The 26,008-nt window shown below is 39.9% G+C and overlaps 1 protein-coding gene across 1 annotated transcript in view; it reads left to right on the forward strand.

Moving 5' to 3' along the window:
- Positions 1-26,008, forward strand: part of LOC124595695 (DNA-directed RNA polymerase, mitochondrial) — a 294,066-nt gene that overhangs the window by 30,229 nt on the left and 237,829 nt on the right. Inside the window, exons 3-6 of the mRNA XM_047134553.1 lie at positions 3,497-4,031; positions 4,111-4,258; positions 6,131-6,265; positions 17,613-17,777. Coding sequence (XP_046990509.1) covers positions 3,497-4,031; positions 4,111-4,258; positions 6,131-6,265; positions 17,613-17,777 — 983 coding nt within the window. The remainder of the gene's footprint in view (positions 1-3,496; positions 4,032-4,110; positions 4,259-6,130; positions 6,266-17,612; positions 17,778-26,008) is intronic.

Raw genomic sequence — 26,008 nt, forward strand, 5'->3', positions numbered from 1 at the left:
TGTTATGGATAGCATGCGTGACTTGTAAGCAATCTCTTTTGTAGACTGATTGCACTTCCCTAGTATTCCACCAATAAACTGAAGCCTACCACATACTTTACCCACAACTGTGCCTATGTGATCATTCCATTTCATATCCAGAGTGTTACACCCAGGTATTTGTATGAGTTGGCTGATTCCAACTGTGACTCATTGATATTATAGCCTAAGGATAATATGTTTTTTTCGTTTTGTGAAGTGTATGATTTTACATTCCTGAACATTTAAAGCAAGTTGCCTATCCTTGCACTACTTTGAACTGTTATCAAGATTTGACTGCATATTTTTTGCAGCTTTCCCATGTGGAACTTCATTATAGATAACTGCATCATCTGCAAAAAGCTTGATGTTTCTATCAATATTGTCTGCAAGGTCATTAATATGCAAAATAACAGCAAGGTTCTGAACACACTTCCCTGGGGGTAACATCAAAGTTTCTTCTACATCTGACGATGACATTCTATCCAAGATAATGTGCTGCATCCTCCCTACCAAGAAGTCATCAATTCAGTCACAAATTTCACTTGATACCCCATATGATCATACTTTTGACAATAAGTGTAGGTGTGGTACAGAGTCAAATGCTTTTTGGAAATCGAAATACTACATCTACCTGATTGCCCTGACCCAAAGCTTTCAGTATGTCATGTGTGAAAAGTGCAAGTTGGGATTCACATGATCAAAGTGGTGAGCCAAGAGTGCATTCCGTAGTGGTCTGGTATTTGGAAGTGGCAGTGATGTGTTTTTCAGTAGACACTAATTGATGGACCGTTAGGTGTGGCTGGCATAGAGCATGGAGTGTAGTGTGCATGGCAAAGAAACTCCAATTGATGGACCACTATGTTTAGCTAGTGTAGAGCATACTCTGTTGCATGGTCAGCGTAAAGCCTGGAATGTGAAGTGGCTGTGGAGAAACCTAATTAGTCACCCGATGGAGACACGTGACCCGCAGAAGTGAGGTAGTGCCTCAGTGGCAGCACTGTTTGTGGCATTGCTTATGTCTGTGGCTGGTGCCACATGGTACCATTGTGGCTGCTAGAGGTTTGGTCGTAAACAACCTGGTGAGTGTCTGTTGCTGTGGATTGTTTTCATTTGAGCACCAGAGGAAGTATCTTTAGCTTGCCAGAGCTTCAGCAACACACAGTACATGAATGAATAATTGGTGACCTGTCACCAGGGGATACAGCACATAGTGGCACATTAGCGTTGCTCTAGAAAATTGTCTACCTCCAGGCACTGTCTTTCCATGCTAGTTTATCTGGATTTCTCATGTCATGTGGGCTATGTGTTTCATAACCACTTCTTATGAAGGATTCAGCACACACAAACCACAGATTTATTGTTGTATTGCATTTGCTATATTCACTATTCTTGATAGCTGAAATTGTGTACAGCAGACTTAACTGTTCACAGACCATATATAGACACACACTTTGGGATAGGGCTTGACTTGTCATAGGTGTGATTATGTGATCCATCTAGATTGGTTTCTGGAAAAGCTCCACCAAGTGACCATGTTGTTGTGCCATCACTGTTGTATGTCAGCCACCCCAAATTAATTTCTTGTGCCCTGCACTGTAAGTGTCAAATGAGGTCACACAATTGTTGAAGCACTAAATTTGCTTGTGGTGTGACTGGCGTTCAGATCACTATCTAACCATCGATATTTAGGCTTTTCGTTGTTTACATAAGTCACTCAGAGTGGTCACCATATCGATTCCTCATACCAATCTCCTTCTCCATCTGTTTCCAAAATTAGTGTATGCTCCATTTCTAATTACCTCTTGTTGATGAGATGTTAAACCTTCCGTAACTATCTGCATCAAATAAATGTGCTTATGAATAATTAAAACAAAGCAAAGTGACAGTAGTCACCATTTGTTGAAATACTCATTCTGTTTGCTTACACCCTTCATTAGTTCACTTTCAAACTTCTTGATCTTTCTATTCTGGGATGAAATTTGTAAGATTGTTTGCATTCTGAAACTTGCAACATAGCAACTTGGAAATGCTTATCTTATAAAGATTAAATAAAATAGTGTGATTGCAGATCCTTGTGGAAGCCGTCGTTGAGAAAGTTGGTCTGTTTATTTTTTCTGTAGTATACTTCAAACAAGCAGTTGGTAATCATAGTGTTGAGAAAGCTATGTGGTTTGCTGTAAGGGTCTACATTACAAGATATGAGACCTAGTGCTGCAAATGTGTGGAATACTCAGTTAGAATGTATGTTTTTCATTGGAGTCCAGTCAATAAACATACACCATTGTTTACAGTACTCAAGGAAGATAGCTAAATGAGTCTTCAGAATGGAAAATCAACCCAACTGAACACCTGAACCATTGTCATCTATCAGAATGATTGCATTTGTGTGAGAAGCACGTAAAATCAACTGCAGGAAAAGACTAAAAATACTGCCTTTATGTTTTTGTACTTGTGTGCATCATGTATTCAATTTGTCTGTTGTATATTCTGTTCACAAGGAGTTACATTATTTTGTGTATTTGCCGTACATAAGCAGTTAATTCTTGTCGCCTATGTTCATTTTTTCAGTGTTTACACGTATTTAGTTTGCCCATTAGTATGATGTATTAGCTTTTGATTATGGTGTTGAGTATGGTTCTCATACTTGAACTCAGCAGTTGCTGGTTTATTCTTTGATATATGTAACTATGATTGTCTGTAATTGACTTTCCCATTCAACTTTTCTGTCCTTTGTCTCCACTCTTTTCTCATTCATTAATTTGGTTGTCCGCAATCTGTGTTACATACAAAACAAAATATGAAACTTCCTGGCAGATTAAAACTGTGTGCCCGACCGAGACTCGAACTCGGGACCTTTGCCTTTCGCGGGCAAGTGCTCTACCATCTGAGCTACTGAAGCACGACTCACGCCCGGTACTCACAGCTTTACTTCTGCCAGTATCTCTTCTCCTACCTTCCAAACTTTACAGGAGCTCTCCTGCGAACCTTGCAGAACTAGCACTCCTGAAAGAAAGGATACTGCGGAGACGTGGCTTAGCCATGGCTTCTGGAAACATCCCCCAGGCTGTGGCTAAGCCATGTCTCCGCAGTATCCTTTCTTTCAGGGCTGCTAGTTCTGCAAGGTTCGTAGGAGAGCTTCTGTAAAGTTTGGAAGGTAGGAGACGAGATACTGGCAGAAGTAAAGCTGTGAGTACCGGGCGTGAGTCGTGCTTTGGTAGCTCAGATGGTAGAGCACTTGCCCGCGAAAGGCAAAGGTCCCGAGTTCGAGTCTCGGTCAGGCACACAGTTTTAATCTGCCAGGAAGTTTCATATCAGTGCACACTCTGCTGCAGAGTGAAAATCTCATTCTGAAAACAAAATATGTTAAATAATGGACAACACTGCATTTTGGATCCTTATATAAACACATCTTGTGTTGTTCAGCTTATTTGGTGTAACTGGTTTGCATTTATGTTTGTCTTTCTGTGTTTTTCAGTTACCGAGAATTCTTCTACTCAGCGGAAAGCGTCAATAAGTAAACTGAAGGCTAAGGACTTGTCTCTCTTAGTTGAAAATCCTAACATTGATTTATCACAATTGCACAGTTTGAGAAAGCAAAATACACAGTTTTCACAAGGCAGGACTGCAAAGAATCTGCTGGTTACTACAGAGGTGTCCTATTCTGCTGTGGATCCAATAACTGACAAAGAAAGTGGTGCCAACATATACTCACTCTCTGAATTAGACCCACTGTGCGGTATAGATGTAGAACCGAGTGCAGGAGCATGCCACTCACAAGTATTAGATGACTTAAATGTTTTAGTTAATAAAGAAAACACATTACTTGATGAAAATGAGTTGTTTCAAAGGTTAGAAGCAGCATCTGATGTGCAACTTCATGATAAATACAGTGAAGATGGTGGTTCTGAATTTCATGATCTCAGTTTAAGCTCAAATAATGTGCTGGAGGAGGAAAGTCCTGTTGTGGGAAATGAAAACTTAAGTATACCATTCACTTTGCCAGACCAAAGGTATTGAGTTCAAATTTGTGATGAAATATTTTTCATTACTCTCATGTTCATATTCTAATTTTGTGCAAATTATTTTTAGGGAGAAATACAGTGATAGACGATTTCTTAAGTCAAATCTTAAACATTCTATGAAAGAAAAATTGGCCAAGGTGAAACTGTCTGAACTGGAAATAGCAGGAAGAGAGGAAAGCTTCTTTCAAAACATGCATTGTTACCTTGAGACTTGTGTAAGTATATTTAATTTACGAGACATACATATTTATATAATTTTTTAATTTCAGATGTCCCTTCAACACTTATGCCCTTCCTATGTTCCCTTAGCAGGTTGTTTCCATTTAATTAATTTGAGTTAAATTCTTTTTTTTTTTAACTCCATTAGAAGAACAAAGAAGGGAAATCCAGGCATGTCATAATTTTACAAATTGTGTGACTGTGATTGTAAACTGTGAGATGCAGAAATGCAGTTCTTCAAGTCATTTGGCAGTATAAGTGTCAGAAATATACCACTAAATAGATCTGTGGGTTGGCAATGCTATCCTCTAAGCGGAAATTTAATTGTTTGCTGCTGCCTTTTTGTATTGTTAGATGGAACACTGAGTTATGAAATAGCTGAAATTATTGGTTTCAGATCAGACAGCTGTGTGAATAAAATTGACTGATGATATAAACTTGAAAAGTCATTGCCAGTGTTTATGTTATTTAGCTTATCCACTAGCAACAAGTGTTGAGAAGACTTCTTTATTCAATTCCTATCTACACACCATTATTACCAATGATTATTTTGATTTGCTGATTCCTGTTGATAGAACAACAACAAAATCTTAATCCTCTCTAGGCATGTTTAGACCTCATGTGAAGAGTGTTCCCTCTTATAGACTGACAAGGTTATGCTTGAAATTTGAGGAAATGAACTAAAAACATGGGTGGCTTTATTTCTCTTGAAAATGATTTACTTGACAAATGTCCTAATACTCCGATAGATACATCAAGAGTACACAGTATGATGACCAACTGCCGGTTAAAGGTGTAGAAAAGAACTGATGACTTAGGCACATCAAAGAAAGAGTACAGTGATTTTGACACGAGGAGTTAACTATGAGTAAGGTTTGTGCAACATGAGTGCCTTAGATTTAGAAGGCTGGCCAAAGGCAAATGTGGAAAGGATTTCCTGAGCAATGTTTGGACTGATTGATACATTAAGTCCAACATACATGCAAGAATTGAAGCAGCAACCAAAACAGCTAGTGGACGGCAGTGGTCTTGCACCAAAAAAGTTGCAGTTTGTTTCATCTGCAAAAAGGATGGTTACAGTTGAGGAAATCCCTGACAGCTTGGAGTACTGTTGCCAGATTTCAACTGCAAAGCACTAAGAGCTGCATGTGAAAACAATAGCCATTTACAGAGCTGTAACAACACTATGGTATTGCAATACATGCGTTTACAAAATCATGTTATGTTACTGGTTGAAGCAGGCTTGCGAAGCTGCAGCACCTGGGCTACTGTAACTGTCAGCTATCAACTTATGCCAACTCAACTATAGTGTGTTTCCTGGGTTTCAAAAATTATTTGTATTATTGTCTTTCTAAAGGTAAGATAATAACTGAAGAATACTAGGCTAGCCCGCATTGAAATATATGAGAAAAGGCAAGAACTGCAAACTTAAAAGAAGTCATCTTTTATCAGGACACTGTAGCTGCACACAAAAGTGATTGTATTTTTTGCTAGGCTGATAATTTTCCATCAATTATTCTGACTTAAAAAAAAAGCTTGATGGAAGACAAGCTGTCGCAATTGGAAATACACCACATGGCATGAAAGGTAGTGTCGTTATTTTGGTAGTTCTGTCTGTTGCTCATGTTTCAGAATGTATGTTGAACCTTCAGCTGAAAGGCTGCCTATGCAAATTTTCTGAGGGCTGTTGTTTTACCCCTTCCCCTCCTGCACAAAACAGGTCACTCAGCACCTAACAGTGCACACTATTCTATTGGTTGTAAGTGCAACAATTTAAATCAATACAAACTATACTGGGAATTAATAGTATGAAGTATGCTTATTTTTGTCATATACTTGTACTCCTTGTTTTCTTTTCCCTGTAACAGATACGATGCAATATGTTGAACAGAGGAATGGCAGCATTATCGTCCTACAGATTAAGAAACAAGCAAAATAAAAGACCGACACATCCCAATGTTGTTGCCTTGTACAATATAATACTGCAAGGATTTTCAAAGAAGGTATATATTCATTCTCCATCATTTATTTTGTAATCTTTGTAAATTCTTTAGAGTATGCCGTGACACTAAAAATAGTATTAATTCAGATAGAAATAACAATGACCTGTAATTTTTGAAGTTTTTTATTTGTGTATTTCTATATGTGCAAAGTATACAGTTCTGAGGCACTGTTATATGTAGTAAAATGTCTAAACTAAGTTGTTATGGTCTTTGTGGTGTTCCTTCCAAAGAGTGGTTTAAATGCAACTCTCCTTGCTAGTCTATCCTGTACAGCTCTTTTCATGTCTGCATAACTACTGTGCCCTACATCCATATGCATTTGCATGCTGTATTCAAGGCAGAATATCCCTTCACAGTTTCACCCCTCTCACTCTCCCCCATTGCCAAATTAACTATTCCTTGACACGTATACTTTCTGTTGTTCAAGCTGTGTCATAAATTTTTGTCCCCCAATTCAATTAATTATCCCACCATTACTTATTCAGTCCAGTAATTAGCAGTCTTCTGAATCTGTATCTACTTCCAGCATTATTTCACAGTTTATCTAATCTTTCTGAAACCATCCAGAATCTCCAGGTCTCTTCCATGTATTCAACCTTATTTCATGAATTTTATTCCATGTGTTAGTGATGATTAAATTATGCTTTGTGCAAAATACTTCAGGTTGGTTCCCCTTCCATTTCTTTCCCTCAGCTAGTGTTCTCTTGGTATATGGCACAGAAAGAAAGAAAAACCATAAACAACTAGTACCACCACACAATTAAAGGTAACCAACACCGGTCTTTATCAATAGTGATATATTAATTAACATTAGGTGTGCAAGTAGTGCTAAGTATTTCCCTCTGTTGTTTGACTAGGACTAGGCAGAATTTAAGCAGAAACCTCAATTTTTATTTACAAGGTGATTTGCTAGTTTACTGTCACTAACTTCCATAACAGCTCTATCCCGGCAACTGCAAGCTCATGCCAGTATATTGTTGCTATATTCCATTGGATAAATGCTATCGAAACAGTGTTCTGCAATCACAGATTTGCTCAGCTCTTGTAAGTGTGTGTGACACTTGTGCTCTTTACATCCATCCTCTGTGATCCTGATGGTCAGATTGATGCATGCCATGTCACAACTGCATGGGATACATTAGAAACCTGCTGTACGCAAATCAAGATCCTTGAAAGAGTCTCAATCTCAGATTGTGATTGAAAAATACATTCAAAGTCATATTTCCTTAGAATATGACCTATCCTATTACATAGCTGTATTAGTATACAGTTCTGAGGCACTGTTATATGTAGTAAAATGTCTAAACTAAGTTGTTATGGTCTTTGTGGTGTTCCTTCCAAAGAGTGGTTTAAATGCAACTCTCCTTGCTAGTCTATCCTGTACAGCTCTTTTCATGTCTGCATAACTACTGTGCCCTACATCCATATGCATTTGCATGCTGTATTCAAGGCAGAATATCCCTTCACAGTTTCACCCCTCTCACTCTCCCCCATTGCCAAATTAACTATTCCTTGACACGTATACTTTCTGTTGTTCAAGCTGTGTCATAAATTTTTGTCCCCCAATTCAATTAATTATCCCACCATTACTTATTCAGTCCAGTAATTAGCAGTCTTCTGAATCTGTATCTACTTCCAGCATTATTTCACAGTTTATCTAATCTTTCTGAAACCATCCAGAATCTCCAGGTCTCTTCCATGTATTCAACCTTATTTCATGAATTTTATTCCATGTGTTAGTGATGATTAAATTATGCTTTGTGCAAAATACTTCAGGTTGGTTCCCCTTCCATTTCTTTCCCTCAGCCAGTGTTCTCCAGTTGTTATTTCCTTCTCTTTATTTTCTTTCCACTTAACATTCCATACTCCGACCCACAAAACACCAGATTTGTTTCTCCTGATGAAATCTTCCCACAGGGAGAACCAACCAGATGGCTATTTTGTCTCTGGAACATTTTATTCAGAACTATATCATCATTAAACAATACAACAGAGTTCCATGTTCTCGGGAAATATGAGGGATGTAAAATCTGAGCTGCTCCTAGTGTATCAAATGTTCAAATAACTTATGGGAATGAATATGGGTCAAGCTGTTGGCAGCTATTAATATTATGACTGGTAAAGCCTCTTCATTGTCAAGGCTCAAATGAAATGGTAGGTTGCTATGCATGGCAGCTTCAACTCTTGGTATATGGCACAGAAAGAAAGAAAAACCATAAACAACTAGTACCACCACACAATTAAAGGTAACCAACACCGGTCTTTATCAATAGTGATATATTAATTAACATTAGGTGTGCAAGTAGTGCTAAGTATTTCCCTCTGTTGTTTGACTAGGACTAGGCAGAATTTAAGCAGAAACCTCAATTTTTATTTACAAGGTGATTTGCTAGTTTACTGTCACTAACTTCCATAACAGCTCTATCCCGGCAACTGCAAGCTCATGCCAGTATATTGTTGCTATATTCCATTGGATAAATGCTATCGAAACAGTGTTCTGCAATCACAGATTTGCTCAGCTCTTGTAAGTGTGTGTGACACTTGTGCTCTTTACATCCATCCTCTGTGATCCTGATGGTCAGATTGATGCATGCCATGTCACAACTGCATGGGATACATTAGAAACCTGCTGTACGCAAATCAAGATCCTTGAAAGAGTCTCAAACTCAGATTGTGATTGAAAAATACATTCAAAGTCATATTTCCTTAGAATATGACCTATCCTATTACATAGCTGTATTAGTACTCTCTATCTACTGACTTGAGTTACTTTGTGTGCTTTGGTATTCGCGAATTTACTTTCCTAATGCTTTCATTTTTATCTATCAAGTTTGTTTAGTGTATTCCTTACTATCAGATGTTCCTTCACAGGAGACCATAGTTGGTGATGTGTGCAGTGGACTTAGTGTTGTCCGTTTCTTCGCTCCATATGTCGTATGACTGAGTGATGTGGCACAGTGATAAGACACTGGACTCGTATTCCATAGGATGGTGGCTGAAATCCATGTCTGACCATCTTGATGTAGGTTTTCCTTGATTGCCCTGAATCACCTGATGTGAATGTTGGACAAGGTCCTTTGAACAGAGGAGTCCAGTATCCTTCCCCTAGTCAAAATTGTGCTCTACCTCAGTGATTTCATCAGCAATGGGGCATTAAATCATAATTTTCTTTCTTGCTTTTGTATGTTATAGTTTTTTCTTATTGTAGTGCTTTTATGTTGTCATCAGAAATATAAGGTCTTTGTGTGTCAATTTTGCTTCTCTCAGTTGTTAATTGGCTCAAGTTCTAATATTGTACCATTCTGGTTCTGTCCCCCCGCCCCCCCCTTAAAGTACAGTGTAAAAGATATTACAGTTCGTCTCTTTGCTAAACATTGTTAATTATGTAAAGACTGTAAGCCCTCACAGAATATTTATATTTTAGAAAAACATTCCTGTGAGTACATCTCTATTGTTTACTACGATTCCAAATTTCATTGTGCTCCAGGTTGTATGATAAACTGGAAGTCTCTTGATAATGTATTGTAAGAAGATAGAGGCTTGCTCCCTTAACAGGATCTCGCTTGTTAAAGCACCTTGCAATTTAAACTCTACTTCCAATTGAAGACCGCTATACTCTTAATCTTTTGTAATATTTTTTAGTTTTTTGTGTATCCATAGAAATGGTAGGAGAACAGTGGTATCACAGACATATTTTGAGAACAGAGAAATAATATCGCTTTCTTGTCATGGGAGCCAAGGCAGACTTAAAAAAGAAAGGCTGTCCTTGACTCTAAAGTTGGCTTGAACACTGCTGTCGTCATATTGCAAACAGTATGCCCTTAGATTCTGACAGTGTTTCAGCTGATTACCCAACCACTTACAGATAGGACATGCAGTTGAACCTGTATTCTGAACTGTAGTACAGCTTGCATTCTTTGCTTTAACAGATTATTACCAGAAATTAAAGAAGTGGTAAGTAACTTGGCACTTGCTCACAAACCCACATTAACATAAGCTTATAAATGATAGAGTGCAGCAATTAGTTGTCCTTTTTAGGTTTTATTATGCGAATCCAGATTTCAGCTAGTAGCTACACATTCTCAATGCACTATTTTCTATTCTGGATGCATGTAAGTCCCTGTTGTTCAGGCATCAGTCACAGTTCTTTGAATACTCACCAGATAGTGGCTAACTAGCCGAAATCTGGATTTGCATAATAAAATCTAAAAAAGGGCGACTGATTGCTGCACTCTATAATTTATAAGTCACATAACAGCCGCTGAGTGCACCCACTTTCTGAATGGTAGGTAATCTGATTAACATAAGCTCTAATTATTCAGTATCAGTAGACAAAAATATTAATGTAGTATGTAGATAATTAACATTTCATTATTTTATTGACAGGTAATTACTAATAAAAACCTGAGATATGACTGAGAATATCATTGATAGGTGTGCCACAGTACTGATGTGTGTGAATTAGTGTTGATTGTTTGACTTTGATATTGTGACAGTTTGTGATTTACAAATACATGTTTATTGACACTTAAAACAGAAACAAAGTGCTTAGGTACCAATCATTGAGGCAGGATAAATGTGCCAATAGCGAAAATAGACACTGACTGCCAATCTTTTAGGACTTACTTGTATTTTATTGGAGGACAGAAGAAAATGTAATGGATAAAATTATAGATAAAGTGGGGGAGGAAAAATCATACATACATCATTCCAAGAAATAATTTTGTAAGGAGATGGAGGTAATAATTGGTGTAATCAGCATTCAAATTCCAGAGTATTGACAGGGTACTGGAAACAAATACATGAACTAAACTCAGGAAAGAAATTGCACGAGGCATGCGAGCATCAAAAGAAATGGAGAAAAAATAAGAAAAAGAAAGTTACGTGGAAGCTGTGGTGGGCAGCATAATTCATGAAAGGGTTGACAAAAATGACAAAACAGTGAAAGCTGATAAAGATGCGAGAAGACTGCAGAGAAGATAACAGACATTCAGAACGTGTGTATCTTTCATAACAGTCCTTCTGTTTACCAGAGAGGTCCCCACTCGGATGCTAGGAATACTTAATGAGTTATGTTTATGTGCTGAAAGGCACAAGATAACTACTCATATGTTTATCTGAGTTGTGTGCATTTTTTTACTCAAGCCAGTTGTCCAAGAGAAATATAACAAGTGTACAGTATTTTTTTAAATTTGATGTGGGGATTTATGACTGTTGCTGTAGTAACCTAATATAGATGGATCCTGAACATCATGATATTTGTAGATATATACATATACATATAATTGTTGTAACGTCAAGTTGAACACATATATTTCAAAACGACACAACACATATAAGTCACTGAGCAAGTTGACAAAGCAAGACATGTGAACACGGTAACATTCGAATGAGCACTGAGTCCAAGTCTAGCGGCCGCTGGCTGGCTGGCCGCTTAGGTGGGGTGGCTGCTGCATGGCTGGCAGACAGCGCCGCATGTAGAGGACACACGTAATTGCGTGGCGGCACTTTGAATGATCGGCGAGCCACAACACTTTTCCCCCCTTTGAAATTTTTGCACTGGTCTTGATGGAGGTGGCCTGTAGATTGCTAACGTCCATAGGCGTTGTTTGACTGGCCGTAAAGTCTCGAGGAGGACGCTTCCCGTACGGACGGAAGTGTCCCCGATGATAACGGGTCGAGATGACAGGAGACGTAGGGGTCGAATCTGCTGGGGCCCCATGCACCAATCTTCCTGTTGTGGCAAGTCCAGTTGATACAACAGGAGACATGGGCGATGTGTCGGCGTCCGTAGGAGAAGGAGGCGAGTAGATTGTCTCCGACAGGTGATGGTCATCCAGTTCCTGCATGGGCACATCTCCTGGTGCTGTCTGTTCTTGTACTGGCACCGAGATGACGGTGAGAGGGCTGCGTTGTGAGTAATGAGAGATGCCAATATCCCGAGCATCAGGTAGAGCCGAAGGTGGTGTAGCAGCATTCGGAACAGGCGTTGCCGGCACACGAGGCTGAAGCTGGTCCGAATAATGCACTGCAACACCAGTGTCTGTCTGGATTTCATACAGGCGTCGACCACGGTGTCGTAAGATGTGGCCAGGACTCCATTTTGGCCGCCTGCCATATCCCCGTACCCATACAAGGTCGTCGGTGGTGAACCGGCCAAGCGAAGGCACCCGTGGCTGTGAGGTGGAAGGCCGCAGAAGATGAAGTAGCATGCGGGGCTGTCGGCCATGGAAGAGCTCAGCTGGGCTGTGGTCACCCATGGGGGTGAAACGGTAAGAAGCCAGAAACGGGAGAGGAGCATCATCAGCAGCAGAAGTCATGAGTTTCCGCATCTGAGCCTTAAATGTGCGGACCAGCCATTCAGCCGTTGATTGTGGATGGAACGGAGGGGCTGTGACATGCGTAACGCCGTGATGAGCACAAAAATTCGCAAATTCGGAAGAGGCAAATTGCGGACAATTATCAATAACAAGAGTAGGGGGAAGGCCTTCCAAAGAAAAAATGCGGGCGAGAGCACTTGTGGTTGCCGCGGTGGTAGGTGACGTGCAATGGACAATGAAAGGAAAGTTAGAGTAGGCGTCAATGTCGCCAATAAGTAGGAGCCAATAACTACCTAAGAAAGGTCCTGCGAAGTCAGCATTAATGCGCTCCCAGGGCGTCTCAGGCGAAGGCCACGGTGACAATGATGACTTCAGGGCGGCGGCCTGTGATGCACAAGGGCCGCAGGCAGCGACCATGTGTGTGATTTCAGAGTCGATGCCAGGCCAGTACACATGATGGCGCACCAGAGATTTTGTGCGAGAGACACCCCAGTGCCCTTGGTGAAGGAGGCGCAAGACCGAAGCACGCAAAGATGCAGGTACCACAACACGCGGCGAAGCATTGTCAGTGGAAAGGAGGATAACACCATCCCTAGCTGTGAGGCGGTAGCGCAAAGCGTAGTAGTTCCGCAGCGGGTCAGAAGTCTTAGTGGACGGATGATCTGGCCAACCCTTCTGAATACAGCGTAAAACCCAAGAGAGGGTAGGATCAGAACGCGTAGCAGATGCCAGCCGGTCCCCGGTGATGGGGAATCTGTCCAGAACACGCTGCTCGGCAACATGCAGGTGGAAACACAAAAGTTCATCCCTATCGAATGCCAGATCAGGACCCATGGGAAGGCGGGACAGGGCATCAGCATTCGCATGTTAAGCTGTCAGCCGAAAATGAATCTCATAATTGAAACGAGACAAGTAAAGTGCCCAACACTGGAGGCGGTGTGCTGCCTTGTCGGGAAGTGACGATGATGGATTAAACAAGGAAACAAGTGGTTTGTGATCCATAACAAGATGAAATTTGGATCCATAGAGAAAAACACTAAACTTATGAAGAGCATAAATAATGGCCAAAGCTTCTTTTTCAATTTGAGAATACTTTTGTTGGGCATCCGTGAGCGTTTTGGAGGCATAAGCAATGGGTTGTTCAGAGCCATCAGAAAAATGGTGCCCAAGGACTGCACCGACCCCATATTGAGAGGCGTCCATGGCAAGAACAAGATGTTGGCCAGGTCGATAAGTAGCCAGGCACGGGGCCTGTTTCAGAATAGTCTTCAATGTCTGGAAAGCCATGTTGCATGACGTGGACCAGTGAAAAGACACGTTTTTATGCAACAGGTGATGCAACAGCTGAGCCACCGACGCAGCAGACAGTAAAAACTTGTGATAGTATGCTATTTTCCCCAAGAAGGCCTGCAGTTCTTTAACAGATGTAGGGCGAGGAAGGGCATCGATCGCGGCAACAGTTTGCTGAAGTGGTCGAATATCATGGCGAGAGAGTTGAAACCCCAAGTACGTGATAGATGCCTGAAAAAATTGTGATTTCTGAAGATTACTCTTAAGACTGGCAGTCTGTAAGACATGAAAAAGTGTGTGGAGGTTCTGAAGATGTTCTTTAGTGGTGGAGCCAGTGACAACAATGTCGTCCATGTAATTTATACACCCAGGGACAGGGAGCAATAATTGTTCCAAGAATCGCTGAAAGAGAGCAGGGGTGCTGGCAACCCTGAACGGCAATCTTTGGTATTAATAGAGGCCGAAAGGCATGTTAAGGACCAGAAACTGCCGGGAAGCAGTGTCAAGAGGAAGTTGATGATAAGCTTCCGACAGGTCAATTTTAGAAAAATACTGGCCTCCAGCAAGTTTAGTAAACATTTCTTCAGGTCGGAGCATAGAGTAAGTGTCGATGAGGCATTGAGCATTTACAGTGGCTTTGAAATCGCCACAGAGACGAATATCACCATTTGGCTTAGCAACGACAACGACAGGAGAGGAACACTCACTTGAAGTGACAGGAAGCAAGACCCTGGAAGCAGTGAGATGATCCAGCTCCCGTTTTACCCGATCACGAAGGGCCACAGGAATGGGCCGAGCCCGAAAAAACTTAGGCCGAGTAGTGGGTTTGAGCGTGATATGAGCTTCAAAGTCGTTTGCTTGGCCTAACCCAGGAGAAAAAAGGGACGAAAATGTCGTCAACAAGGAATCCAATTGAGCATAAGGAATAGCATCAAAGACGATTTTGACAGAGTCATCTATGGAGAACCCAAAAACACGAAAGGCATCGAAACCAAAAAGATTCTCTGCATTACTCTTGTCGACCACAAATATGGGAACAGTGCGAACGACGGATTTGTAAGATACCTCAGCATTAAATTGACCCAAGAGAGAAATCTTCTGTTTATTGTACGTCCATAATTGCCGAGTGACAGGTGATAGGAGTGGAGAACCCAACTGAAGATACGTCTGAGAATTAATCATAGTGGCAGCAAAACCGGTATCCACCTGCATGCGAACATCCCGACCAAGGATTTGGACAATGAGGAATAACTTCCCTGAAAGGGAAGAAGTGCAATTTACAGACAACACGGAAGCAGAATCAGCATCACAGTCATGAACATCATGTATGCGGTCGGATTTGCAAACGGCAGACACATGACCCTTCTTTTTGCAATTGTGACACACGGCCCAATGTTGGGGACAACCCTCCTGTGAATGTTTCGTAAAACACCGCGGACATCGAGGAAGTTGCCGGGGGTTTTGCTGCAGTTTCTTAGAGGGTTGTTTACAGTTAAGCCGAGGCTGCGCATGGGAGCGTACTGCGGCCACGTCGGCTGGCGGGGACGCACCGCACGCTTCGTCAACAGCGCACAGAGGTTGTATTTCCCCGACGTCACCCCATGCCTCTATCTGCGCCCCAGCGGCGCGAGAATTTTCAAAAGACTGCACGATGGATAGGACTTCATCTAGAGTCGGATTAGCCAACTGAAGGGCACGTTGCCGAACTTCTTTGTCGGGTGCCGACCGGATAATAGCATCCCGTACCATGGAATCGGCATAGGATTCTTTGTGAACATCAGTAACAAATTGACACTTTTGACTGATTCCGTGAATTTCAGCAGCCCAAGCGCGATAGGATTGATGCGGTTGTTTTTGACAGTGATAAAAGGTAACACGAGAGGCTACCACATGCGTTTGCTTTTGAAAATAGACAGACAGAAGTGAGCACATTTCAGCAAAGGACAAAAGCGCAGGATCTTTCAAAGGAGCCAATTGCGACAACAACTGATACCTTTGAGGTGAAATCCATGAGAGGAACAGAGACTTACATGTTTGTTCATCCGTGACATGAAATACCAAGAAGTGCTGTCGAAGACGTTTTTCGTAATCAGACCAGTCTTCCACCATCTCGTCTTAAGCAGGAAAAGGAGGTATAGACAACGATGACAAACGCCACGCATTTGATGCTGCGACGAAATCACGAATCGCATTTGTGAGAAGTGTTTGCTGTTCAATGAGGCCGTGCAATAGTTGCTCGATAGTAGCCATGGAAACCTGTGGGTCAACGATGAAAAGGAAAAATCCACTACCTCATCACCAATTGTTGTAACGTCAAGTTGAACACATGTATTTCAAAACGACACAACACATATAAGTCACTGAGCAAGTTGACAAAGCAAGACATGTGAACACGGTAACATTCGAATGAGCACTGAGTCCAAGTCTAGCGGCCGCTGGTTAGCTGGCCGCTTAGGTGGCGCGGCTGCTGCATGGCTGGCAGACAGCGCCGCATGTAGAGGACACACGTAATTGCACGGCGGCACTTTGAATGATTGGCGCGTCACAACAATAATGTACATCATATATTAAAGAATTGGTAACTAAAAACATGCCCATATTAGAATTCAACCTTGTGTCAAAATTTCAAAGCAGTCCGTGAAGAAATGAACATCTGCATTTGTACTTATATAGAAACTGTGAATGTTCCTAATCACAAATCTCTGAAAGTTATTGAATGAATACTTCGAAATTTTTGCAGGATGTTGCATTGGAATACACATCTTTTTTTATATGTGTATTTTTTAAATATATGTAATATATATTTTTTATAAATTTAATAACAGGGAGATTTTCTTACAAAAAAAATCTCAAAACGTCTCAGGTATTTAATAAATATAAGAAACAGGCATCTACAAATGTGCCTGAAATGCTGCATCAGAATTTCGAAGCAGTTGCTCAAGAAGTTTCAAAGATACACGATTTTGAACAAATGAAGATTTACATTTTTATTTGTATTGATTAAGTCATGACTACAACATTTCATATCCCTGAAGTTGCTTGTTTTGTTCATCAATTCTACTCAATTTCTTGCCAGTGAAACGGTTTTATCAAATATAAAACTACTGTCTGCCACTATGTAAGTGTCCTCAGAATAATAATGATGTGAGAAAATCGCAATGCGCTATAAAGATCACTTGCCAATTTTATTATCCTGAAACACTGATGTTGGGAGAGAGGATCCCATTAGCTGAAATAGTGAAGCAGTTACCATGGTGCAGTGTTGCATATCACATTAAGCAAATGACAATTCATTCTTACAGGAAATGTGGTGATGCTCGTGTCGGAATAAAAACCTGTCAGAATTTTCAAACGCAATGAAAAGTGTTGTTAATCATCCTTTGGTTATGTATGGTTTGTCATTGGTTGGTACATTGGGATAATTTTGGGCAATATTGGATTTATTTAAGATACCACATAAAATGAACCACAAATTTAGGAAACTAGCAAGAAGTGAATTATTAAAGTTTATAACAGTAGTCTAGGTAAGCAATTTGAGAAAGTGTGTGTGTGTGTGTGTGTGTGTGTGTGTGTGTGTGTGTGGGTAATTGCTCAAACTGTTTCTGTTTCAGCATATTGTAAGTAGACAATCCTAAAAAACAAAAACAAAATGTGTGTACACTCCTATACTTAATGAGATATGGTTTACTATCATTTATGTACTCAAGAAATTAAAAATTATGCATTTTTCCTAACAGGGCAATCTAAAAAAAGTGAAGGAAATCATGCACATGTTGCAAGAAGATCAGGTGGCGCCAAATGTTCACTCATTTGCTGCTTGTCTTGAGTGTGCTGGTCGCTTGCCTGAGAATGACGGAACAAAAATTCAACTAGTACATTTCCTGGATGAAATGAAGGAAGCTGTAAGAGAAAAATTTTCCTAACTATAATCTTTGCGACTACTTTTTACATCCACTAATCAAAAAATACAGTGGCTTAGAAGTGATAGCAGCAAATTACCTTAATTAGTCTGAATAAGCTTTTGGTGTATAAATAATTTATGGAGTAAAGATACCAACTCAATGGAGGCACTGAGTTGTTGAGAGGCATATCAACAAGACTGATAATGTTATTAGGTTTCAGACAAATCCTGCTTCAAAGTTCTCAACAGCTTCAGAGCAGGTGATTCAGTACCTTAGCTGTTTGCTGAGTTATTTTTACTGCTTAAATTATTTATATTTTACCAAGTACATCCAATACAGTATTTAATCTTTTAATCTGTATCTCTGTTGTTTAAGTTGAAGACATTTTTTTTCAATTTTAGTGGTGTAGTTTAATGAAACTGATATTAAATAAGTCTGGTGAAAGTGGGAACTGGAATAGCAAACTGCTGCTGTTAATTTTGACCCCATTCTACTTTTACATAACCAAGGTGCTTTGAAAATAAAAGAGTACGTTGAAATTAAATGTTGCAGCATTCCTTGAGCCTTTTTCAGAAACAATAAGGTTTGAGAAATTGAATGTGATCAGTTATGGTAATTTGCTTTGCTTCATAAAAATAAGGAAGGAAAAAACAGGGAAAAGCTTCTATTGTGGTGACATACACAGTTACAGTGTGTACCTGAATTTTTTTCTCTGCTAAAGAACAGAATTTGTGTTGAGCATACACATTGGTAGATTCTGACAGTTTTGTGTTTCTGGATAAATCTGTAACAAAATTTGTAACTGAATATATTGTAATAACTCATATAGTCAGACTGTATCTTATTTAAACAAACAAACATAGATAGTTTACTGATGATAAAAACCTTAAACAAATGACAATAATCATATTTACAAAAGCTTGACGTGGTGTCAAATGGAGATATATCCACAACCAGTTATTATTCTTTTTTATTTTTTATTGTTATATTTTTATTTACGTCAGTGACTTATGGAGGCCATGTGCAGCACTTCAAATTGTCAGCTATCTCTCTGAAACTTCCTGGCAGATTAAAACTGTGTGCCCGACCGAGACTGGAACTCGGGACCTTTGCCTTTCGCGGGCAAGTGCTCTACCAACTGAGCTACCAAAGCACGACTCACGCCCGGTACTCACAGCTTTACTTCTGCCAGTACCTCGTCTCCTACCTTCCAAACTTTACAGAAGCTCTCCTGCGAACCTTGCAGAACTAGCACTCCTGAAAGAAAGGGTACTGCGGAGACATGGCTTAGCCACAACCTGGGGGATGTTTCCAGAATGAGATTTTCACTCTGCAGCGGAGTGTGCGCTGATATGAAACTTCCTGGCAGATTAAAACTGTGTGCCCAACCGAGACTCAAACTCGGGACCTTTGCCTTTCGCGGGCAAGTGCTCTACCAACTGAGCTACCGAAGCACGACTCACGCCCGGTACTCAAAGCTTTACTTCTGCCAGTACCTCGTCTCCTACCTTCCAAACTTTACAGAAGCTCTCCTGCGAACCTTGCAGAACTAGCACTCCTGAAAGAAAGGATACTGCGGAGACATGGCTGGGGGATGTTTCCAGAATGAGAAGAGTGAAAATCTCATTCTGGAAACATCCCCCAGGCTGTGGCTAAGCCATGTCTCCGCAGTATCCTTTCTTTCAGGAGTGCTAGTTCTGCAAGGTTCGCAGGAGAGCTTCTGTAAAGTTTGGAAGGTAGGAGACGAGGTACTGGCAGAAGTAAAGCTGTGAGTACCGGGCGTGAGTCGTGCTTCGGTAGCTCAGTTGGTAGAGCACTTGCCCGCGAAAGCCAAAGGCCCCGAGTTCGAGTCTCGATCGGGCACACAGTTTTAATCTGCCAGGAAGTTTCATATCAGCGCACACTCCGCTGCAGAGTGAAAATCTCATTCTGGGAACTATCTCTCTCTCTCTCTCTCTCTCTCTCTCTCTCTCTCTCTCTCTCTCTTCTATCGTGTTTCTGTGTATACTAAATTTAGATGTTGTACATTTGTACATTTAGTTTTCACTTTCCCCTCTCTCTTTTCTAAAAGAAAGACTGACAATAATCCATAAACAGCTAAGTATTACTACATAGTAGTAAAAGATTGAAAACAATCACTACTCTCTTGTTCTATGTTTATACTCTTCTGAAATGTTTTATAGTGTAATATTAGACTTGTACACATTTACCATTCATTGCACTTTTTAGAGCAGTGTATAATGCTGTCTGATGTTACTTAAGATTAATTTTTCTGTCTGATGTTACTTTTCATGGACCTTTTACATTAATTTAATAAAGTGTAAAATAAGAAAATATATCTTCTTGATCCATCATGGAACTGGGCCTTATGGGTGTGACCAAATAGTTTATCAGGTTGTTCATCCTGTATGTACCACTACAACCAAATATTTCAAATGCTGTGTGGTAGGGGCGAGTACCTCTCAAGAGTTCTCATATCAGATAAGGAGAAAGCCCCATGCATGCATGGGTGGATTGAGAAATGCCTGTCAGGTGTTTCCACAGCCTCCACCTAAAGAGAAGGCCATGGCACACTCATTGTGTCATCACCCAAAGCGGGCCAGGCTTTGCAAATTGCTGCACTGACAAAATCGAGGCAGTCTTTCTCAAGTGATTTTACAGAATCTATTTGGTAAAAAAACTTGATTTATGTGTTATTTGTAGCTTTGTATATCAGCTTCTTGGTGAAATGCCCATTATTTGGTTAATGCTCATAGTTATTGTGATATTTCCTATATATGTAACAAATTCAGAAACATTGCGATGAAAAATGGGGGTCGCTATGATTTTGTTCTTGCATATCATACCATATGTTGCTGTGAATGAAATACCTAATTTTGCTTTAGACTTTGGAGGAGGTCTCTATCTGTCTCCAATGTCGAGAAAATAGATTTTAAGTAGCATATTCATCTCTGATCACACAAGCGCGGGAATGAAGTATTCATAACATCCGTCATATATCGCTAACTGTTTGAGGTATGGGAACAAGATTTTGACCAATGATGGCACCCAAAGAGAAGAATGTTTTGCCATATGGTTAACATACGGAACTACATCTGTGCCAATATAGCAGAAGCTACAGTTTTTGTTTTATTTTTCTAACCAGTACTATAATTTTTGAAAAGTTATAGACAACTTGTGAAAAGAGAATTTGCTAGTATGAAAAACATGAAATTTCTTCTCTTATGTTAATGTAAACTGACACAGTGAAACTTCCCAAAGTATTTTCTTTCCACGCTTCATTTGTCTTTGACATATGAAAAATTATGGCAAATAGTGTATCATTTTTCCATTCCTATCCCTATACAGAGTGAGGGAGTGAATCTTCTTACTACAAACATCTCTTAATTCATCAGTCAGAATTGCTAAATAGTTTACTGGGTCAGTTCTAGTCTACACCAAAAATGCATAGTTGTGTTCTATTAGAAATCTACATCTACATCTACATCCATACTCCGCAAGCCACCTGACGGTGTGTGGCGGAGGGTACTTTGAGTACCTCCATCAGCTTTATCTTCTGTTCCAGTCTCGTATTGTTCGTGGAAAGAAAGATTGTTGGTATACCTCTGTGTGGGCTCTAATGCTTCTGATTTTATCCTCATGGTCTCTTCGTGAGATATACGTAGGAGGGAGCAATATACTGCTTGACCCCTCGGTGAAGCTATGTTCTCAAAACTTCAACAAAAGCCCGTACCGAGCTACTGAGCATCTCTCCTGCAGAGTCTTCCACTGGAGTTCATCTATCATCTCCGTGACACTTTCGCAATTACTAAATGATCCTGTAATGAAGCGCGCTGCTCTCCGTTGGATCTTCTCTATCTCTTCTATCAACCTTATCTGGTATGGATCCCACACTGGTGAGCAGTATTCAAGCAGTGGGATTGCATTTCCTTAGGATTCTTCCAATGAATCTCAGTCTGGCATCTGCTTTACCAACGATCAACTTTACATTTTCATTCCATTTTAAATCACTCCTAATGCCTACTCCCAGATAATTTATGGACTTAACTGCTTCCAGTTGCTGACCTGCTATATTGCAGCCAAATGATAAAGGATCTTTCTTTCTTTGTATTCGCAGCACATCACACTTGTCTACTATGAGATTCAATTGCCATTCCCTGCACCATGCGTCAATTTGTTGCAGATCCTCCTGCATTTCAGAACAATTTTCCATTGTTACAACCTCTCGATATACCACAGCATCATCCGCAAAAAGCCTCAGTGAACTTCCGATGTTATCCACAAGGTCATTTATGTATATTGTGAATATGTATATTGTGAATAGCAATGGTCCTACGACACTCCCCTGTGGCACACCTGAAATCACTCTTACTTTGGAAGACTTCTCTCCATTGAGAATGACATGCTGTGTTCTGTTATCTAGGAACTCTTCAGTCCAATCAGACAATTGGTCTGATATTCCTTATGCTCTTACTTTGTTCTAAACGACTGTGGAGATCTGTATCGAACGCCTTGCGGAAGTCAAGAAACACGGCATCTACCTGGGAACCCGCGTCTATGGCCCTCTGAGTCTTGTGGACGAATAGCGCGAGCTGAGTTTCACCCGATCGTCTTTTTCGAAACCCATGCTGATTCCTACAGAGTAGATTTCTAGTCTCCAGTAAAGTACTTTTACTCGAACATAATACGTGGTCCAAAATTCTACAACTGATCAATGTTAGAGATATAGGTCTATAGTTCTGCACACCTGTTCGACATCCCTTCTTGAAAATGGGGGTGACCTGTGCCCTTTTCCAATCCTTTGGAACGCTACGCTCTTCTAGGAGACCTGCATTACACCGCCGCGAGAATGGGAACAGTTCCTTCGCGTACTCTGTGTAAAATCAAATTGGTATCCCATCAGGTCCAGCGGCCTTTCCTGTTTTGAGCTTTAATTGTTTTTTTTACCCCTCTGTCATCTATTTCTATATCTACCATTCTGTCATCTGTGCGACAATCTAGGGAAGGAACTACAGTGCAGTCTTCCTCTGTGAAGCAGCTTTGGAAAAAGACATTTAGTATTTCGGTCTTTAGTCTGTCATCCTCTGTTTCAGTACCATTTTGGTCACAGAGTGTGGGGACATTTTGTTCGATGTATTTGATGCCTGTTTATCTGTGGTTAATAAGGTTACAAAAAACAAGATAATCGGTATGAAACTTCCTGGCAGATTAGAACTGTGTGCCCGACCGAGACTCGAACTCAGGACTTTTGCCTTTCGCAGGCAAGTGCTCTCATTCTGGAAAGATAGTCGGTACTTTATGAACCTTTTGATACAATTCATTAAGGTTAAAACAGCTTATAAGTATAGATAATTTATGTTTAACACTTGAAAAGATATAAGGTGAAGATGTTCACCACTTCACTCTGAATGAGTGTAGGAAAGAAAAGATGGTACACTTTTTTCTCAGATAAAGAAAGGAAAAATATCCTTTGGTAAATTTCAGTTGCAGCTTTTTCACTGTTAAAAATATGATGTGTTACACGATTTCACTGAAACTGCAACAGGATTGGTGTTCTAGTTTTGTCTGAAATGTTAACCCTTTCTTATTTGAAGAATCATCATCAGTTATGAGCAACAGCTACATTTTTCTGGTTGACAGGTTTAAGTTTGATTCTTTTGCCAAAACACGGTATAATTTGAATCACTTTGCAGTAGCTTTTGAGACAGAATCCTGAAATAGAATGTCTTGTTAAACAAACAGTTGGTGACCAGAGAGAGCAGTAGCTTACAGAAAATCTCACTGTGTCAATTTACAATAACATAAAAGAAGAAATTTCATATTTTTCATATTCACTAGCTATTGACGACTTTCAAAAATTACAGTACGGGTTTGAAAAAATAAAATAAAAACTTCAGTTTCTGGTAAATCACCATAGATAAAGTTCTGAATGTTAACCATGTGGCAAAAGACACTCCTATTTGGTGCTATCTCTGGCCAAAATCTCATTTAGACATCTCAAACAGTGTAGGAGATATGAAGAATGTTCTGAATATTTCATTCTCGCACTTGTTCGACGAGGAGTGAATTTGCTACATAAAATCAATTTTCTCAAGATCAGAGACAGATAATGGCCTCCTCCAAAGTCTAAAGAAAAATTCGATATCTTACCCAAGTTTCATTTGCAGCAACATATGGTTTAGTATGCACCAAACACTAAATTATAGCCTCCCCTATTTTCCATTCCAAAGTTTTCAAAATATCATGATAACAATGACCATCAATTAAGTGATGCAAATGATGGGCATTTCACCTTGAAGTTGATGTACAAAAGTAACATAGAAATCAAGCTTTTTTACCAAATAGATTTTGTAAAATCGTCTGAGAAAGATCGGAGAGCAGGTGCCTTTGATTCTTTCATTGCAACCGCTCACTGAGCCTGGCCCAGTGGGGTTGTGTCATACTGAGCTCACTGTGGCCTTACCTTTATGTGGTGGTGGTGGTGATTCTCCATTACAGCCTATATTCTGGAACTTTGGAGGCTTTTGAGCTGCAGAGATAAAAGCTTGACAAGTAATTGGAGGGAGAAAACGGTATAATTACAAAATTTGCTTTTCACTATAAGCAGAAATTTATAGTAAAAAGGCATGATCATTAATGCCAGCTGTATACTGAAAAAATATGACACAATGTGTGATACTTTTTTTATGATCTTCAATCCTTAGACTGATTTGATGGAGCTCTCCATGTTAGTCTATCCTGTAAAAGGCTGTTTGTCTCTGCATAACTACTCCATTGTACATCCACTTGAATCTGCTTACTGTAATCAAGCATTGGTGTACTGCTACAATTTTTATTCCCACTGCTCCCCTTCTTTCCCAACTTGACTAGTCCTTTATGCCTCAGGATGCATTCTGCCAACCAATCCCTTCTTCTCTTCGGCATCTTTTAAAAAGTTCCATTTTATTCTTGTTTGTAATGTTTGTCATCTACATTTCAGTTCTGTACAAGACTACACTCCAGACAAAACACTTTTCATGAAATAATTTTTTACACCTAAATTTAAATTAGATGTTATAATATTCCTCTTTTTCAGAAACATATTTCTTGGTATTGCCAATGTGCATTTTGTATCCTCTTTACTTCTGCCATTACCAGTTATTGTACTACTTTTAGTGTCTTTCTTAAAATAATTCTCTCACCATTTTGTGATATAGTTTGACTACTCTGTTTTATGTTTGTTTTACCTTGAAATTCATCTTGTAATTTCTTTTCATGACATTATACCATTCAACTGATATCTCAAGTTGGTTGGTTGGTTTGGGGAAGGAGACCAGACAGCGTGGTCATCGGTCTCGTCGGATTAGGGAGGGATTGGGAAGGAAGTCGGCCGTGCCCTTTCAGAGGAACCATCCTGGCATTTGCCTGGAGTGATTTAGGGAAATCACTATCTCAAGTCTTTTGCCCTCTCTGGCAGAATTATAATGTTGTTGGTAATACTTTTCAGTTTTATTTGTGCTCCCTGAACCTTATCAACTTCAATATTTTGCTTTGGTTTCTTGTACACATGAAATAATATGGGCAGTAGGCTACAAACCTGCATCACTCCTTTATCATCTACTGCCTCTTTTTCATGTCCATCGATGATTATAACTGCAATGTGATTTTAACTGATGATTCAGTAAATACTCCAACATAACAGTACCTGCTTCTTTGTTTCTGGCATTATTACATTTTTTGTTGAAGTCTGGGGATTTTTGCTTGTCTCATATATCCTTCAACCAGGTGGAACCGTTTTGTCATAGTTAGTTTTTCTAGGGATTGTAATAATTCTCAGGAAATGTTGTCTACCTCAGACCCCTCTTTGAACTCTCAGAACTCTTATCAGATTCTTTTTGCAGCTTCAGATTCCCATCTCATCTTCATTGATTTCATCTTCCCTTTTCATAATATTATCTTCAAGTTTTTGCCCTTTATATAGTCCATCAGTTTATTCCTTTCATCTTTCATCCTTTCCTTCTTTGTTTAGTATTGGCTTGCCAGCTGAGCTCTTGATATTTATACAGCTCCATCCACATGTTTCTTTAATTCTGCTGTAGGTGACATCTATCTTTTTTATAGTCATGCTTGCTTCTACAGTTTTGCATTTCACATATAGCCCTACCTGCTTTGCCATTTTGTACTTTTACTGTCTTGTGTGGCTTTCATCACATTCGACATGCGTCACTCTGGTTTTCGCAACCATGCACCTG

The sequence above is a fragment of the Schistocerca americana genome, chromosome 2, assembly GCF_021461395.2.
Source record: "Schistocerca americana isolate TAMUIC-IGC-003095 chromosome 2, iqSchAmer2.1, whole genome shotgun sequence".
Taxonomy (NCBI): Eukaryota; Metazoa; Arthropoda; class Insecta; order Orthoptera; family Acrididae; genus Schistocerca; species Schistocerca americana.